The sequence below is a fragment of the Populus euphratica genome, unplaced genomic scaffold (assembly GCF_000495115.2).
Source record: "Populus euphratica unplaced genomic scaffold, PopEup_1.0 scaffold633.1, whole genome shotgun sequence".
Classification (NCBI taxonomy): domain Eukaryota; kingdom Viridiplantae; phylum Streptophyta; class Magnoliopsida; order Malpighiales; family Salicaceae; genus Populus; species Populus euphratica.
In genome coordinates this window covers 8,514-27,159 of record NW_011500498.1, presented here as the reverse complement: position 1 = coordinate 27,159, position 18,646 = coordinate 8,514, and the positions used below count along the sequence as shown (strand labels likewise).

The 18,646-nt window shown below is 32.2% G+C and overlaps 2 protein-coding genes across 2 annotated transcripts; one reads left to right on the top strand and one right to left on the bottom strand.

Annotated features, from left to right (window-relative positions):
• The first annotated feature begins 1,631 nt into the window (after positions 1-1,631).
• Positions 1,632-4,734, top strand: LOC105115029 (uncharacterized). The gene is made up of 5 exons (XM_011011790.1): positions 1,632-2,398; positions 2,850-3,065; positions 3,145-3,339; positions 3,455-3,648; positions 4,311-4,734. The coding sequence occupies exons 1-5, from the start codon at positions 1,727-1,729 to the stop codon at positions 4,489-4,491; spliced, it is 1,458 nt and encodes a 485-aa protein (XP_011010092.1). The 5' UTR covers positions 1,632-1,726; the 3' UTR covers positions 4,492-4,734.
• A 7,569-nt stretch (positions 4,735-12,303) lies between these two features.
• LOC105115027 (14 kDa zinc-binding protein-like) lies at positions 12,304-14,286 on the bottom strand. Its single transcript, XM_011011789.1, has 5 exons — positions 14,102-14,286; positions 13,952-14,009; positions 13,509-13,598; positions 12,722-12,839; positions 12,304-12,597 (listed from the first exon to the last, which is right to left on the bottom strand). The coding sequence occupies exons 1-5, from the start codon at positions 14,269-14,271 to the stop codon at positions 12,530-12,532; spliced, it is 504 nt and encodes a 167-aa protein (XP_011010091.1). The 5' UTR covers positions 14,272-14,286; the 3' UTR covers positions 12,304-12,529.
• Positions 14,287-18,646: the final 4,360 nt, after the last annotated feature.

Genomic DNA, 18,646 nt, shown 5'->3' with positions numbered 1-18,646 from the left:
CCCTATCTACTTTAACTAGATTTGTTAGATATTTTATTTTTGCAAATTAATCTAAATTATTTTATTTTAATTATTTTATTTTTGACTTTTGACTCTTAACTACTTTAATTATGTTTGGACATTAATAAATTTCAACTTAAATGCTTTTTATAAAATTAAACGAAAATATTGAGTTATTTCTTAAATTTTATCCTCAAAATTAGTTAAATCCATTTAAGACTCAACTAAAAAGAATATATATATATATATATAGAAATTAAATTATTTAATTGAGTTAACTTATTTATTTCTTAAATTTTATCCTCAAAATTAATTAAATTCATTTAAGACTCAACTAAAAAGAATATATATATATATATATATTAAATTATTTAATCTTGTTAATTTATGTGGTCATATATATTATAAGTTTGTCTATTTCAAAGTTTGGCATGAGTTAATATTTTTTTTTATAGATATTTTGTAATTTAATCCTTTATATATATATATAAATTAAATTATTTAATCGAGTTAATTTATGTGGTCATATCTATTATAAGGTTGTTGATTTCAAAGTTTGGTATGAGTTGATCTTCTTTTTTTTCCTAGATATTTTGTAATTTAATCCTTTGATAATGCTATTTTATATATATATATATATATATTAAATTATTTAATCTTGTTAATTTATGTGGTCATATATATTATAAGTTTGTCTATTTCAAAGTTTGGCATGAGTTAATATTTTTTTTTATAGATATTTTGTAATTTAATCCTTTATATATATATATAAATTAAATTATTTAATCGAGTTAATTTATGTGGTCATATCTATTATAAGGTTGTCTATTTCAAAGTTTGGCATGAGTTGATCTTTTTTTCTTAGATATTTTGTAATTTAATTATTAAAGTACTATTTCACTTTTGATATAGGTTTAGGTAGGAGTTAAAATAACAATGTTCATATTTATTTAATAAAATCATTATTTAAATTATTTGAATAAGATGATTAGTTCACTTTAGACAAACAAGCCACACAATATTTTTTATTAATATATATAATAGTGTATTATTTTCATTAATACATTGGTCATTTTTTTAATTCTCATTTAGTATTTTATTGCATGCAGAAAAAACTAGCGATGCTTGCTTTCTTTATAATATAGTCGTTGAATTTGAATTCGGCCGCAGCGAAGCATAAGCCCCAAACCTGTATTTAAAATCAAATTCCTTGATGGAACCACGTGTCTGAACTTCCTCAGTCCTTGACTTTAAATCAAGGCATTGCAACACAGTTCCTTGATCCACCTGATAAAATCCTAACAGCTAGTCTGCTACTAGACTGTTCTTCACTCTTCAGTAAACTGATCATCGTGATCGTCAGTTTAATCAATCACCATTAACCCATAATTAACCTCCTAAACCTCCCCTATAAAATCCCAACATCCTTGACAAGCTCCATTTCCCACAAAAAACACGTGTAACTACTCCACCTATGCCAATCCCTTCCCTCTCCCTCCTCCGCCACTCAAGGCATTGCAACACAGTTCCTTGATCCACCTGATAAAATCCTAACAGCTAGTCTGCTACCAGACTGTTCTTCACTCTTCAGTAAACTAATCATCGTGTTCGTTAGTTTAATCAATCACCATTAACACATAATTAACCTCCTAAACCTCCCCAATAAAATCCCAACATCCATAACAAGCTCCGTTTCCCACAAAAATCACGTGTAACTACTCCACCCATGCCGATCCCTTCCCTTTCCCTCCTCCGCCATCGCACGCCCACCTTCCTCCGCCACATAACCACCTTCAGCCGCCACCAAAACCACCACTCTCTCCTTATCACCTCATCCAAACACCAAAACCAGCCCAATCTCTCCGGAAAACCTCCACCGAACAACAACCTCCTCAAAGCCATGCAAATCCTAAATCACAAAAAAGACTTCTCGACTCTCTCTCCGATCCTCTCCCCTAACCACACCCCTGCCGAGCTCTCCGATTCTCAAGCCATCGGCACCGTCGCCGCCTCCCAAGCGAACTTTATGCGCGTGATTGTCACCGCCGGACCTTCTAGAAGTAGAGAGATAGAAGATTCTAGTAAAAATGGAAGTGAATTGCTATGCGTGGTTCGTGCTGTGTTGAAGAAGATAAAACGGAGAGTTTTGGTGGGTGATAAGGTGGTGGTTGGATCAATTGACTGGGCAGATAGGAGAGGAATGATTGAGAATGTTTTTCAACGGAGTTCGGAGATTTTAGACCCTCCTGTAGCGAATGTAGATCATTTGTTGGTTCTTTTTTCGCTTGAGCAGCCGCGGTTGGATTCATTTGTGTTGACGAGGTTTTTGATTGAGGCTGAATCTACTGGGATTCCGATAACGCTCGCATTAAATAAAGTGGAACTTGTTGATCAAGAGGTTGGTTATTGGTGATTTTGATGGTTCGAATCTTGTGTGATTTTTTCGGAATGTGGCTGATGTGGAGTTATTGATGATCTGTAATTGGTTTAGTTGAATTGAGGGTTGTGAATGTGGATTGGTGATCTGGTGATTTTGGGTTTGTTCGATAATTTGGTTGGCGTTGGGTTGTTAATGGTTTTCTAAGTTGGTGTTTGATTGAATTGTGGATAGGGAGTTTGGTTTGTTTTTGTTGATGTTGTTGATCATGATGTGTAAGTATCTTGGAACGTGGTAGGTGCTGTGTTGTTAATGATCATTGTGGTTGGTGCAATTGCTTTTGTTGACATGGAATCTGATTTTTGTGATTTATTTATGAAGATGGTCAATGGTGAATGTTTAGTTGTTAATGATTGTTTCATGTTGTTGATTTTAATTGGTTGTGATGGGTTTTTTCTTTGGATTTGTGCAGGTGTTGAGTGATTGGAACTCTAGGTTGAGAAGTTGGGGTTATGAGCCGCTCTTTTGCAGTGTTGATTCGAAAATGGGGCTTGATACTTTGGCTTCTGTTTTGAGAGATCAAACGACAGTGATTTTGGGTCCAAGTGGAGTTGGGAAATCTAGCTTGATTAATGCTTTGAGGAATAAACCCAATTCCCATGATGAAGCAGATAATTGGTTTGATCCTGTAGGTTTAAGTAGAATTTGTGCATGTGTGAATTGCGCATGTGTTTGATGACTCTGTTTTGTTCATGTGGTTTTACTAGATAATGGGTAGCAAGTGGTTTGAAGACCAGCGTGTTGGGGAAGTTTCGACGAGAAATGGTAGAGGGAAGCACACTACACGTAATGTTTCTTTGCTTCCACTTGGTAGAGGAGGTTATCTCGCTGATACTCCTGGGTTTAGCCAGCCTAGTTTGTTGAAAGTAACAAAGCAATCTCTTGCACAGTATTTTCCTGAGGTTTGAGTTGTTCGTTGCTGTTTGATTGTTCACACTAGATGTTTTGCTTGGTTTGTGTTTGTTGAATCGTTGCTGTGTTGACACCTGGTTTCTACGTTGATGTTGTTTATTACAGATAAGGACAGTGCTTAGTGTCAATGAACCGGCTAAATGCACATTCAAAGATTGCTTGCATGCTGGCGAACCTGGGTGCATAGTGAAAGGGGATTGGGAAAGGTATCCCCTGTATTTTCAGCTTCTTGATGAGATCAAAATCAGGGAGGAATTTCAGTTAAGGACATTTGGAACCAAAAGGGAGGATAACGTAAGGTACTATTTCAATAGTAAATGAGTAAGGAGACCTTGCTTGTAATGCGTGTTTAGTTTACCAAGTGTTTTGAAAATACCGCTGCAGTGAGTAGATTTGTAACAAGCACCGTAACTTATGCACAGTAATACGAGGATACGAAAATAGCTGGTTTAGTATCTTTTGCCACTTGAACATTAATGCATAAAGAGAAAATCATGACAGTGTGGATCACCGAGTTGACAGAAACTGCATCTGCTATAGGTTTCACTCCAGATGTAACAAAAGATCTTCCTTACTCGTCTCTTGTTTCATTTGTTCCTTTCATGTGTCCAAGGATTTGTCATAGGATTATGATTAGCACTAGATTTCCTTAGAATTCATGTATTTCCAAACAGCATAACCTTGCTATATTTGAAAAGTAAGAAATTCTAATTTGTAGAAGCAAAAATATGAAGTAAGAAGTAAGAAGTCGGCAAATTTTTTTCTTAAAATGAATGCCTACCAGTAGTTTATAACCTAATTACTAATAGCAAAGGAACCTTCTTCTATGCTTCTGCCCCCTCTAGTTTGTTATCGTTGTTAATTTAGGCTTGACTTCCATTATTCTGGCTTTGTTTGCTGTCAGTGTAGCCTACTTTTACCCATATTCTTGTTCAAGTTATCTGAATTCTGAGTATCGCAGGTACAAGGTTGGAGACATGGGTGTCCAGCAAGAAGAACCACGCCTGGAGCCCAAAAAGCATAGAAGACAGTCTCGAAAAAGGATTAACCAATCAATGCTTGATGAGTTGAATGAACTTGCCAATGACGAGGATTTATTCGATGACCCTGTCTTGAGGGCACACAAGAACGATAACTTCTAGGAAGTTTCAACTGGGGTCCAAGCTACACTGTAAATAACTGTCCCCTTCCTATGCTGACTGCATTTTACTTCACTTTGTACATATGGTTTTCAAGGGTATAAAAATATTATACTGCTGTAAAAACAATTTTCTTAAAACATGCAATGCAGGTATAATAAAGCAGTCGTGTGTGTCTGTGATTATTAGAATTCGAGAATCGTCTGCCAGTAATTATACTGCACTGGATTCGAGTTTTTTATTGTATTCTCATCTTTATAAATAGGTAGATGATGCTTTATGCTTTTTGCCCGAAGACTATTATTAAATGGTGTTTTGTGCGAATCACGGCTGTCACCACTATACTCGAGTCTATCTTAGAAAAGGGCTATATATGATTAACAGTTTTGATTTATTATATTTATTTGAAATTATGTTTGAGTTTATTTTTTTAATTCTTTGGTTACAAGATAATTAGATTGTGGATCACTTTATAAGTTGATTAATTTTGACCGCTTCTAATTAAAATTAGATTTTAAACAGTAGATTTTTCAAATAAACATGTAAAACCAAGTTGGTTTCACCATTATTATGTCAAGAGTTTATCTAGTTGTTAGATAATATTTGTTTGATATTATGATAATAATTATTATTTAAAAATATTTTTATTTATAAAATTATTTTTAAAATTAACATGTCAAAATAATTAAAAAATAATTAAAAATATTTTTTGACTCTCTTACTAAATGTTATTTTAGGATATTTCCAACTAGGTAGCTATATAGACAGCTAAAATAGCTATTGAACATAGTAATTACCATTTTTATATTTCTTTGTAGTAAAAGGTAAATGTAAATAATAGTGTTGGCTACCTTTTTTCTATTGATTTATATCCAATGGTCAATGTTTTTATTTTGTATTCGTTGGCCAACGTTAATTTTTTTCTTATAAAAGCAGAATAAATAGAAGGAAAAAAGTATTTAATTTTTTCTTTTAGAAGCATAACAAAATTTAGTAAACTTACATGTAAATTTCAAAACCTGCATTATACCTCACTCTTCTCTTTAATTTAGAAAAATAAGAATCAATTATCCCACGGTTAATTAATAACATCAATTGAATTAATTAGCTATAATCAAAGGGTATATTTACTTAAAGACTTTTTATATTTTTTTTCTTTTATTTCTCTTGATTCTTTAGATTTTTTGTTGTTAATTTATTATTTGCAATGTTTTTATTTATTTGTTATTTTATGTTTTTGATATGGATTAAGAAAGATAAGTTTTATTTATATTGTTATTTTTGACAAAATTGAAAGGAAGTAATGATAGCAGCTGATATTGATAAAAATATGGAGTGACATATCTGAAATTTATTTTTGATTATCTATTTTAATTTGAGGTCAATTATATTTTGTCTTATTAAAAATACAACTAAACTAGTATATCAATTCTCTTTTAGTTCCTAAAAATGATCAAATTATAATAGTTGTATGATTAGATTAATGTTATAACAAGTACAAGGCAATTCTTATTACTAATTCACATGTATAAAAACTATAAAATTGCTTGACAATGAATGTAAGCTTCCTTGACACCCTGTTATAAGGTTTTAACTTGAGTGAGTTTTTTTAATATAGATAAATTCAAAATTTTCAAACTCTTTTACCAACTTTTTTATGAGCGAGTCAGCTTTACCAACTTTCTTATGAGTGAGTCAAAAGATATTCTCTTTCAATCAAGTGATTTTAATCAATTAATTGATAACTTAACATGCTTGAATTTATGCCCATTCGGCAAAAAAATCACAAAGAAGTAAAAATTTCTCACTAGAGGAGGATTGTTTACTTGTCTCTGCATTGTTAAATACAAACAAGGATCCAATTACAAGAATTAAACAACAAACAAAATAGTTCTAGGCTCGCGTATATGCTTAATTTGTAGAGAATGGAGGAAAATTAAATAATCGTTCTCAAATAAGCATCTCAAGTAGATAGCAAGAAATAAATAAAGAAGTCGGTAAATTTATTGAATTTGTTACTCAAATTAAAAATCATCAACAAAGTGGAATGACCAAAGAATCAAGGGTAATGTTAATATTTATTTATATGTTAAATTATTTAACACATATTTTAATATTATTGAATTTTTTTAATTTTTTACCAGATTAATGATGCTCGGCAAATGTATACCTTTTGCATTAGCAAAGGATTTCAACTAGAACATTGTTGGGTTATTTTAAGAAAAAAAACTCAAATGATAATTTAAGTGTGCAAGTCAACATCAAAGGTCAAATAAAAAATAAAAAAATTATGTCAATGCAAATTTGGTTTTATCAACTCCATTTACATGTGATTTTGTTTGTTTAAAAGAAGATAGTGAACCATTGATTTATCAAGATAGACTAATTGATTATAAGGCTATAAATGAATGACTTAAACGGAGACAAAAAAAAAAAGATAAAGTTAGAAAGGTAACTGTAACAAATCTCTTACAACAATTCAGAGATACCCTAGTTGAAATTGAGGATCAAAAGAAACTAGACAGGAAAATTATGTTAGAGCAACAAGTTATAATAATTCAACAAAGTCAAGAGAAACAAGAATTGGACAGGATTGAGAAAGAAAAGCAAATTATGAAATGAATATTTATAATTTGGATCCAATTCCTCTAGTGTATTTTCTAAATAAAAAGTTAGAAATTATGTAAAAGAGGGGTTTAATTTTTAATTAAATTGATTGATTTATTGTAAATCAATGTATTTTTAATTAAATATGTAGAAAATTCTTGGTTATTTTAAATATATTGTTATAAAATTGATATCAAATTCATAATACTTTTTTAAAGTTCCTCTAATACTTAACAATAATAAGTGAAATTAATTAACTTAAAAGATAATAACCATAATAAGAAAACATAAAAAACTTGAAACTTATGATGATATAAGAAGTTTAAATCTAATGATTCTACTCGTTGCCATATTATTCCCACAAATATTCAATCAAATCTTCTTGTAGTTGAGTGATGGTTACTCTATTCTTGATTCGATTATAAGTTTGAAAAAAATCATGTAGTTCTGGTATTTTACCATATGACACTGATATAAAAAATGGACTTTACATTCATGGTGTTCCCACAAATATTCAATCAAATCTTCTTGAAGTTGAGTGTTGGTTGCTCTATTCCTGATTCGATTATAAGTTTGAAGAAAATCATGTAGTTCTAGTATTTCACCATATAATACTGATATAAAAAAATTGATTTTACATTTATGGTCAAATCTAAGTTTCATTGCTCCTTCATCCTCAATAATTATATTATGCATTATTGTGCAAGCTTTCATAATATTTACAAGTGTTTCTTCATCTTAATATCAAATAGGTCCATGTACAATTGCAAAACGAGATTACAGCACCCCAAATGCCTATTCCATATCCTTTTTTGCAGACTTTTGCTTACTTGTAAATTATTTTCTCTTTGTTCCTAATGATTTTAGGATTGTATTAACAAAGGTTGACCAATTAGGATAAATCTCATTTGTTAAATAGTATCTCATTGTATATGCATACCTTTTAATTGTATAATTAACAAGAGCAGTATAACCTTTAGCAAGTGCAGTGAAGATAGATGATCGATCAAGAACATTAATATCATTTAATGATACAAGCATTTCAAAAAAGACATGCCATATCCAAAGATCTTGTGAAGCCACTATCTCTAGAATTATAGTTGGTTCACGACAATGACTAATATATATCTTATGTCATGCAATTGGGCATTTCTCTTATTTCCAATACATACAGTCAATGCTTCTTAACATCCTTGGAAATGCACATTGCTCTCCAATTGATAATAATCAACAAATATCATCCTTATTTGGTACCCTTGGATACTAATCACTAAAAACTTCTACGATTGCTTTGATGAAAGTTCTGAGATTTTTTATCGCAATGGTTTCTTCAATTCGAAGACACTCATCAGTAAGATCTGCAGGAATACCATATGCAAGTATTTTGTGAGGTCCTCAAGGGGTGTGGTGTGATGGCAAAGAGCTTGAGATCTGCACAACAGATCTCGAGTTCAAGTCAGGATGTGTACCTCTAATAAAAGTTTAGGACAACTAGGGTTTTATTCGCTCATCTAAGCCTACAAAGTGTGCTTTCCGGGGGGTGGGGTTTTCTTGAATGCAAAAGAAAAATATTTCATGAGCTGCAATTACCTTTTAAAGGTAAGATAAACCAATAACACCAAAAGCATCTGTGTTTGTTTGAAATATGGATTATGAGCTTCCATTGTATTTGCGATCCCAAGAAAAAGATGATGACTCGTCCTAAATCTTCTTTGAAATTGACTTTCAATGAATTTAGGATTTTCAATGAAATAATCATTATATAACCTTAATTCAATTTCCTTTCTATTACGATTGATAATATTATAACCAAGAATAGAGTCATGATACCTTATTTTTTGTCCTTGATTATTCAATTCTTCTTCAACAACCACAGCAGTAGTAACTTGAAAAGCGAACACGAGAATGTTATTATCAAAATAAAAAGCATCACAAAAATTAAAATTAGAATGATTCATGATGAATGTTAATGAAATATAATAAATATTGGAAAGAAAAAAATTATGAGAAAAAATATTAAGATATATGAGAATATTTATAGATGGATTATTTTTAAAAAATTTAAAATCTTAGAATGTTGGAGGTTATTTTTTTAAAATTTAAAATTTTAAAATTAAAATGTTGGCAGTTATTTTTTTTAAAATTTAAAATGTTGGTGGTTTTTTTTCAAATTTTGAATTTGAATTTACTTTTAAAAAATTAAATTTTTAACCGTAACATATAAAACTAAAAATTAAAAATATTCATATAAATAAATTTTAAATTATATCTTTTAACTTTCATATTACTTCAGTAATTTTATATTACTTTTATAAATTACTCATATTAATTATATAATTAATAATTATATAATTAATAACATCATAATTATATTATATATAAATTATCTAAATTAGTTATATAATTATATTAAAATTAATTTAAAATAAAATATATTAAAATATAATTAGCTTTTCTAAATAATTTATTATTATTAAAATATATATAATTAAAAAAATTATATTTATATTATTTAAAAAACTATTTTATCAATTTAACCCTTTAATATGAAATTTATGCTACTGGAGGGCAGGTTTGGTGTCTAGCTGTCCAAATTAAACATGCGCCAGAAAACAGCCAGGAGGGTGAGGGGCACAAATCCCCACTTTTAACTTCCCATGGTGATAACTACTAATCCTCATCCAAAAAATAACTAAAGTTGAGAAAAAGGAATAAAGGGCCAGCAAGTTAATGCTTCAAGCATATGCTTGGAAGATCCCCTCTCACAGTCTACTTTTTTTGCCTTCAAAATTCAGCCATCTCTCCTTCATTCATTCTCGTTGAAAAATCCTTCACGGGCTCCATTAGATGTCCACTGCAAGAAATTCTGATGATGGGAAAGATTAGCAAGATCAGCAGTGATGATGAAGGTGATGAAGATTGGATTCATCAAGACATGCAAAAATGGTAGCACTTTTTTGAATCAAGTTTGGGCAACCGAGGATCCTTTGGCAGTGCATCTAGAATGAGATGCTTATGGCTCATGCATACATGTCACCAGTTATATAGGGCTGGTTGTGTAAGAAAAGAAGAGTTTTTCAGTTCCTTTCTTTTCTTTTCATAATGTCTGAATACTGAGCTCTTATAATCAAATGTTATTGCAGCAGCTCCTACTAGATAGAGCTTGTTAATTTGTTCTTCATTTGTTTGCTTCATGTGAATCACTATGGTGAAGGGGAGACGCTGCATCTTGACTGAAAAATTCAGGAAAAAAAATGCAAATATTCGAGATCCAGGCTACTAAATCTAGTTAGATTTTAGATCTATTGTTGGTTGAAATACTAAAGTTTGATCAGGATTTTACCAAGGGGAATGAAGAATTCAGCAGAAAGTTTAACCCAAGCAATGCTCACACGATAATTATCATAAGCAGAACTGATGCACTCCATCAACCAAGCCAAGAAATGTAACCCTAGGGGATGCTGCACAGCTAAGTTAAAACAGAACAAATCTAATACTGCAATAACAAGATTCTTTTCTGCTAACAATGAATATGATGTTACACCAAATAGGGAGATAAGATCAATAATTTCTTCGAGAAAAGTTCTGAAATAGTTAGTGGTGGGAGTTTGAATAGAAATTCGAAAGGAATATAGTTACCAGTTCAGCATATCCAAGCATGATAAAGACTTCATAACACAAAAGGCAGGACTGTCGTATTCATATTGCATCCTACAGTACCTCATGCCTGGAAAACAAATACACTAACTGGAAATGTACTCTAACCCTTGTTTCTCCACCATCATGCACTTGATTTCAATAGCACAACGGCAGTGTACGCCCTGCAAGGAACGGTGACAAGAAGGGTTGAGTAAATTGCTGTGGTTTTGAGGAAGAGCAAACCAATTGCCTATGAGGACATGGTAGCATCGAGTAGATTACACAATGCACTGCGGCCGCATTTAACTTACAGCTTAGTTCCAATTCATTACATAACAATTAACTCATATTTGAGAAACATTAAGATAAAGCTTCAATTTGATGAGGCATAGCAAAAGTCATCCAATTACCTCTTTGCCATGCTCGATCCTTGTTTGCTTCTAGTTTCCTACTATTTGAGCTTGAAGCCTTTTGAGGGGAAATTATCCCTAAAAGTAACAAGGTTAGAATAATGAGCGATTATGCCACAAAAGAGCAGTGATCTGGGTAGTTATTTATGCTTAAAGACAAGGTGAAATCTCAAACTATCACATGAGAATACTACTGTATTGGCCTCATCATAATAAACTGCACAGGGAATGACAGCAAAGCTTTCTGGCAAACAATCTCATGATCCTGAACCGATCTTACTAGGGATTGCAAATCCCAAGTTTGCCTTTGAAGAGCAGATCTAATTACATTAGTTGTGAAATAAGATACTGAATGTTCATAGTGTAAAAGCATGTGCCCATCATTGCTCCAAGTAAAAGCAATACACGATACAAAGTGAATTTGAAAACCATCATCTGAGAAGCACTGAAATTATCGAACCTACTAACAATCCAATGCAATTGACATCCGCAGCATGGTTACTCTGCGCAAGGTATGGTATTTTAATAACCCTAAGCAAATCCTTCCTTGGGCTATAAATTGTTATTTCAGATTCATTCCCATAAGCATCAGAATTGCTCAATCTTAACAACCTTATAGTCATCAGAAACTGCGTCGTAACCAAACCCATATGCCGTCTCGAAAACCATATCCCCGTTCGGTGCAAACCTTCTTGTAATACTAGTAGTGTGTGACAAAAAAGATGGTATCTTTTTATGTTTCTGTAATCCATGCAGAAACATAAAAAGATACCAATGATAGGACCACTAGATTTTCGTATTCTTGTACGTGATTGGTCTTGCAGTAAGAATACGTTCTTACGTGTGTTTTGATGAAATTTGTGCCGTCTATAAAAAAAAGGCCATCTCGTGGCCTCCGCTTTGGACAGCCAACTCGGTTTAGTTACAGTGGGTTTATAGACAGGAGAATTCAGTGGCAGTTGATTGAGGAAAGAGAGAGCGATTGACAGGCTGCAAAAATTCAATTCGGTGAGCATTATGTTTTTTTCCCCAAAATCTGGTGGAGAAACTAAACTTGCAAGCAGCTTAGTCCATCAGATTGGCCTTGGCAGCAACAGAGCTCTTTAGCTTCAAGTTCAGAGCTAAATTTCACAGCTCCAATAATTGATAAAAACCATCATTCTAAGTGAATTTTTTAGTCGAGATGGATTCCATAAATATGTTTTTTCCATTGTAGCTCAGCTGATTAACACAAACTCCACAATATCTTTCAACATTATTTAGATAAATAGCCTGATACTGATTCTTGAAATCTGTTTTTGGGTTTTACCCAATGAGGCAAATGACACAGCCATAAATTGAAAATCTTCGCCTGCTGCTCGGCTCCTTGTGCTTGAAATCCATCTTTAGCCAGGAGGCCAGTTCATTTGACGTCCACCTAGGAGGTGAACATGAACGTGATAGACAGATTGGCCTACAAGAAAATGTGCTAGCTTCAGAAAAGAAGAAAACAGCATCCAAAATAATTCACTTGAATATTTGAAATTGAGCTTCAATTAGAAGCAGTTCCACTTTAAACACAGGGAAAGGCCACTTACATCCATTTGGTCCATCGTTGATCACAACCCTATAACCATCTTCAAGCCCTTCCTGCTTTGCAACGAGCTTGGCAGTGTAAAGCAACCGGCCTAGAATCTCACAATGCCTCTCCTCAGCCTAATGTAGAAAGTCCATAAGGTATAACTAGAAAGCTATTGTCATAATCTAGAGAAAGAAAAATGATGAGTTTCACAGTTTATTTGTAGGCTAATATAGCAACAAAAGATGATGGCATTTTTTCTTCAACAACAAATAAGTATGCTTATATTATGGCTCCATCTCTGCCCTGTCATTTACTAGGGAGCAGAAAATATTCTCTCCTTATTCCACTATCCTACAAGACTACCAATGCAGAGAGAAACACAAATCCTTTTCCGTTTCATGGCCACAAAGAAGACAATTTATTTTTAGCATTCATTGATACTTCATACTACAGGAAATTTCTAACACCATATATTTTTGTGAAATCCATAAATCAATAATTTTTTAGAACACAAAAACAAACCAAGAATCAAAACTAACTACAAATATGCAGGTGGCCATACTTGGTGCGAGAACAAATTAAGCTGATTGACCACGAACATCAAGTTTAGCAATTTAGGCATCAATGAAATTTGCCTCATCACATGCAGCTCGCTGGTGAGAGGATTTAAACAAGATGCCTTAGCTCACTTATAAATGCTTATCTAAAACAAAGCGATTACATAAAGAAAAAGACAACACGTGTAGAAATTTGTCAAAGCTAAACTACCACGATACAAGAAATCTACAGCAAGCAAGGATTACCTTGGATAGTCCAGTTAAACCATCCTTGATTTTTGGAATAAGTAGAATGTGCGTAGGTGCTTGAGGAGCAATGTCCCTAAAAGCAAGAACCTAGTAAAAGAAACAGACAATAAAAATCAAAACAGAAAACAAATAGCCGATCCCGACAATCTAAACAATCATTTTCTAGGCAAAATAAAATGATTATCAAGATTGCCAAAATTTGGAGCTGCAAACCTATTAAAAACATCATTTTCAGGCAAACCCACTTTGTGATAAACAGGAATCAGTGTTTAAAGTCGCTAATTAAACCCAATTTTGCACTAATCAAGCAAAAGTCCAAAAGTCAATGCAATCCCTTAACAAAGAACACATTTTTCCACTAAAGGTAAAATCTCTACTAACCCCAGCAAAAACCAAAACAAACCCTTAATTGAACACATCAAAGGATAATCAATAAGTACCTTATCATCCTCATAAACAACTTTAGCTGGGATCTCCTTGTTAATAATTTTGTCAAATCTGCCAGGACGAAGAGGGTCAAAATTAAATCACAAGGTTCAAATTCATTTTACCTTAACTAAAGTAAGAGAGAGGCGGTGTTTTATAATTACATGGTGGGGGAATCGGCGGAGGGAGGCGCCGCAGAGGCGGCCAGAGCGGCGTCTTTCTCGGAGGACATGGTGGTGGGGAAGTGAGAGGTCAAGACTGCGATACGGCTGTTTGGGTGCTTTACAGGGTTGTTAGCAGTGGCCTTATCTGGGCTTTCACTGGCTGAGCTCATGCTTGTTCACTAGTCGCTTCCGCATTGGGTCTTTCTTTTGGCTTCTTTTTTGCCTCTGGGAATGATGCCACGTCACTGTCATTAGGCTTTTTTTTAATAATAAAAAAAGTATTATTCTCCGTTTTACTGATGCTAAGCTAACACATTTGGTTACGATTTTATAAAAGATGAGACCGAAACTTTTCCATCATTTTTATTTTATAAAAAAAATAAAAAATTATTCTAAAATTATCTTTAAAATATATTATTTTTATATATTTATAACATTTTTATAATATCTCAAAACAACTAGAAAAATAAAAAATAACTAAGAAAATTCAATAATATAATCTTTAGGCTAAATTCAGGCATTTCCTGGCCGGAACTAGCTTTAATTAGCTGATTCGATTTAATTATTGGATTAAAAATTATAATTTTTTTTAACAAAAAACTCATTTGACACGTTGGGATGTTTTCTTAGATTTTACCCTCTCCATCCTCCCGTGAACAAATCCGCTAAACATTCTATATCAGCAATGATATATTTGGATGCGCAACTTTTCCTCGAGAAGGAATAGAAATCTGTATTAAGAAAAGGAGGAAGATGGCATTTATATTTTTGGATGGGAAGAGGGGCTCATTGAATCCTCTTCATACGGAAATGGAAAGTTCGAAGATGTTGCTATTAAATGTTTTTTCCAAGATAATGAGTACATGGGTTTCATCTCTGCCTTCAAGATGCATGATCTTGCATTATCGTTGTCTCGAGATGAGTTTTCCATCATAGTAAGCATCTATCTCGATATTTCATGGGATAAAAAGATGGCAAGACTCCCCAATTCTGTTTGCAAGTTACAAAACTTGCAAGCTCTATACTTTCTGATGGATTCGAAGGGCTGCTGAAATGATCAGCCTTGGATGTTTATACCTAACCACCAAGCAGAAGTGTAGATGGTGGAAGAGGGTGTTCGGGGTCTTACTTTATTCATTATTGATTGCGGAAATCTTGAATGTTTGTGCCAAGATATGCTAGGTCTTAAAAGCCTTCGAAAATTGAATATCGTAGGTTGTAAAAGCCTGTGATCTTTGCCCCGAAGTATGGAATATCTGACTTCATTTGAGAGTCAATCTGTATTGCCGGATGTGGAAATCTTGATTTGACTATGGAGGAAGAGAGATGAAGTCAGTCAGAAAGTGAATCAACTCAGCCTTCAAGTGATGTGGCTGCTAGAATTACCAGCAGCGAAATCTTTGCCAAACCGTCTTCTTGGATCTGCAACTCCTTGCTATCTCTCATGATCAGCCGTTGTGACAATTGCGTTGTCAGTTCATCTGCTGCTCATGGAATTGTCCCTTCCCCTGTCGGTCTTTATTTTGGATTCATGCTGTGGAAAGTTTGTTTGCTCTGATATCTGCTGCAGTTTTAGGTCAAAGGGAGCTTTTGGGAGCTGTATGTGGCGCCTCTTTGTCTCTCAATGTCTTGCTCTACCTAGCTGCTGTGGCTTTCTGGAGAAGCATATCTTGTTAGTCTTGAATTATGGTCCTCTCAATTATTGAAGAATATTTCGTATATTATGAATGCTTTCAATACTTTCCGATGGTTTATCTCGAGGCATTTTCCCTTTTGATTCAATGCAATTGTCAATTTTTTGGCTGATCATGACCGAAGAGCATAGGAATTTCTGACATCCTGTCAAAAGATTGTGAAAACTGTAAAATTCTTCCTCTGAACCCGCATATACCTGCAAATTGCTTCAAATCAAATCACTTGGATGTTGCTGGTGTCTTTTAGGCAAGACAAAGGATTATTTTCTGTCCCGTTCTGTTTCACCAGCACCAATTTTACAGACAATCAAGCATCATTGATAGCGTTCTGGGAACATCTTGCAGTGCTTATTTTGAATGGTTGCCAATCTGTCAATGCAAATGGATTAGCTCCATTACTCCTGAAGATATCTCGAACCAGCAGACTGGCCATGAAACCAATTATTTTATTCTTCAAGGGAAAAGAGCTGGGGCTACACTTGAATTTTGTTGCTTTGAGTGGGAAGAACGTAAAACCCACAAAGATCAACAACCTGTGTGTTTTAATGGCCAGGCACAAATGATTGCAGGGCTTTTACTTTGAGATTGCTAGATGGAACCCCAACTTGTGAATTCCTGGATCTCTTTCCCACAGCTCGAGAAAGCTGCTTGACTGCATCTTTTGGAAGGTGGCGAGGACTGGCCAGCCAAAGTCCTCCATCAACAACAGGAGTGGTTCCATTGACATATTTACCTTCGAAATTTAAACAAGTGAATGAGTTTCTCAGTCAAGGGATAATGGAAATCCAGCAAACAGAAAAGGATATTCAAGAGAATTGGTATTTAGATTTGGTGTATCTGAGGATCAAATATGCTGGCGAAGCAAATGAAATTCAAAGAAAAAACGAAAAAGTCAAGCTATACAATGCATATACACCAGAAACAATTACCGTACGCCTGTAAAAACAAGTTTAATATTGTTTTTCTTTAAATTTATATTCAACTTTTTTTATATAGAATAAAGATCAAAATGATCAGATTCACAGCCTCATTGCCCATCATGTTTGAGCAACTAAAATGAAAAACCCAGAAGTGTTGGTGGTCTTCACTTCCCAACCCATAAGTCCATACTTATTTTAAAAAATATATTTTTAAAAAGATAAACAATAAATAATCTATCTCTATTTTAAAAAAAATAAGCAGGAGATATGTCATCTATTAAGGAAGACGATGTATTATTTTTATAAACTCAAATTCTGGTCACCATTATTATAATTAAAAAAACTTATATTTTTTTTAAATCTAATTTTTAAGTTATTTTAACTTAAAAACACCACACTAACACCTTTATAATACCTACAAAACCATTCAATCAACTCAAATTAGTCAAAAAATAGTAAATCAAATCAATTTAGTTTTGATTTTTCATGTAATACCGAAACTTTAAATAACCATTATGAAGTCCTTTTCATTTTATGGAACTCCTTAACAGTAAAAGAATCCATTTTGGTGATTGAAAATAGACTTAACAATGAATTTTTTTTTATCATTTGAATTTGACAATCTTTTCTCTCTTAAGAAACAAAAAAATAATATAAATAAGTTTGAGTATGACAATTAATTTTTTGAGAAATTAAAAGAACCTGAATGGTATATATTGTGTTATATTTAAAGATTGATGATCAAAATGGATTTTTCATGCGATCTTTGACACATCACTCATTTTTTGTGTATATTTCAATTCGGTCTCGTTTTTTTTAATCTATTAAACATTCAAAAGCAATTAACCTTTGAGTATAATCTTTAGCTATAATCAAATCATATAAAACAACTTTAAGGATTAGAATAAAATATACAATGATATCTACAATGTTTTATGAGAGGGTGAACAATGTTAGTTGTGTAGTGTTCATCTTACATGATTTAATTTATAATTAATTTTTATTTATATCAAATATTGTTACTAGAAATCATGACAATAAAGTTCATAATGAAATGATTTATAGGTAGATTTGTGTTAGTGATTTATAATGCATTAGGCAGCACAAAGATATTATGTTATATATCCATAACCAAATAAACTATACAAAAATAACAAGAGTTTATATAAAGATGACAAGAGTTTATTTTTATATGAACTTTATATAAAAAGATATTTATGATAAATAATGATTTTTGACTAAATCTATCTTTATATATGTATTTTTCTTAGTTAATTTTATGTTTTTAGTTTTTTATTATATATTGTTATGTTTTTTCTATTTAAAAAGAATAATTTTTTCTAGTTTATTTTTTGATATTATGTTTTATATATATATATATATATAACAAGTGAGATATTATAAAATAAAATTAAATATTTTAACTGTCCTCTCATCATTATAATATTCTAGCTCCTCGATATTTTTAACATAAATTCTTATTAAGTCAAAGCTACGTTAGATGCGTGAGATGAAGGACTTGACGATCCCTCAGTCCTTAAAATTTCATTCTGTCTTGTACGGATTTATTTTCTATATCATTTTTTTTTTTGTTTTAAAGTTTCAATGCGAACCAAATTAATGAAAAAATAATATAAAACGAACAATGATAGAGATTGAACGAAGTAAACGACACAACATCAAATGTATTGGAAAACTTACATTTTAGTCTCTATAACTTTACTTCCTCTCATACAATTAATTCTCTCAACATATAAAATATTTTTTTTTCTAAATTTATATTTTTTAAATATAATCATAAAAACTGATATAATATTAAACACATAATACTAATCAAATATATACTAAATTTCTCTCGTTTTGTGCAATAAAATATATTATTAAATAAATTTATATGTTAAATATAAGTAAATATTTTTTTTGAATGACTT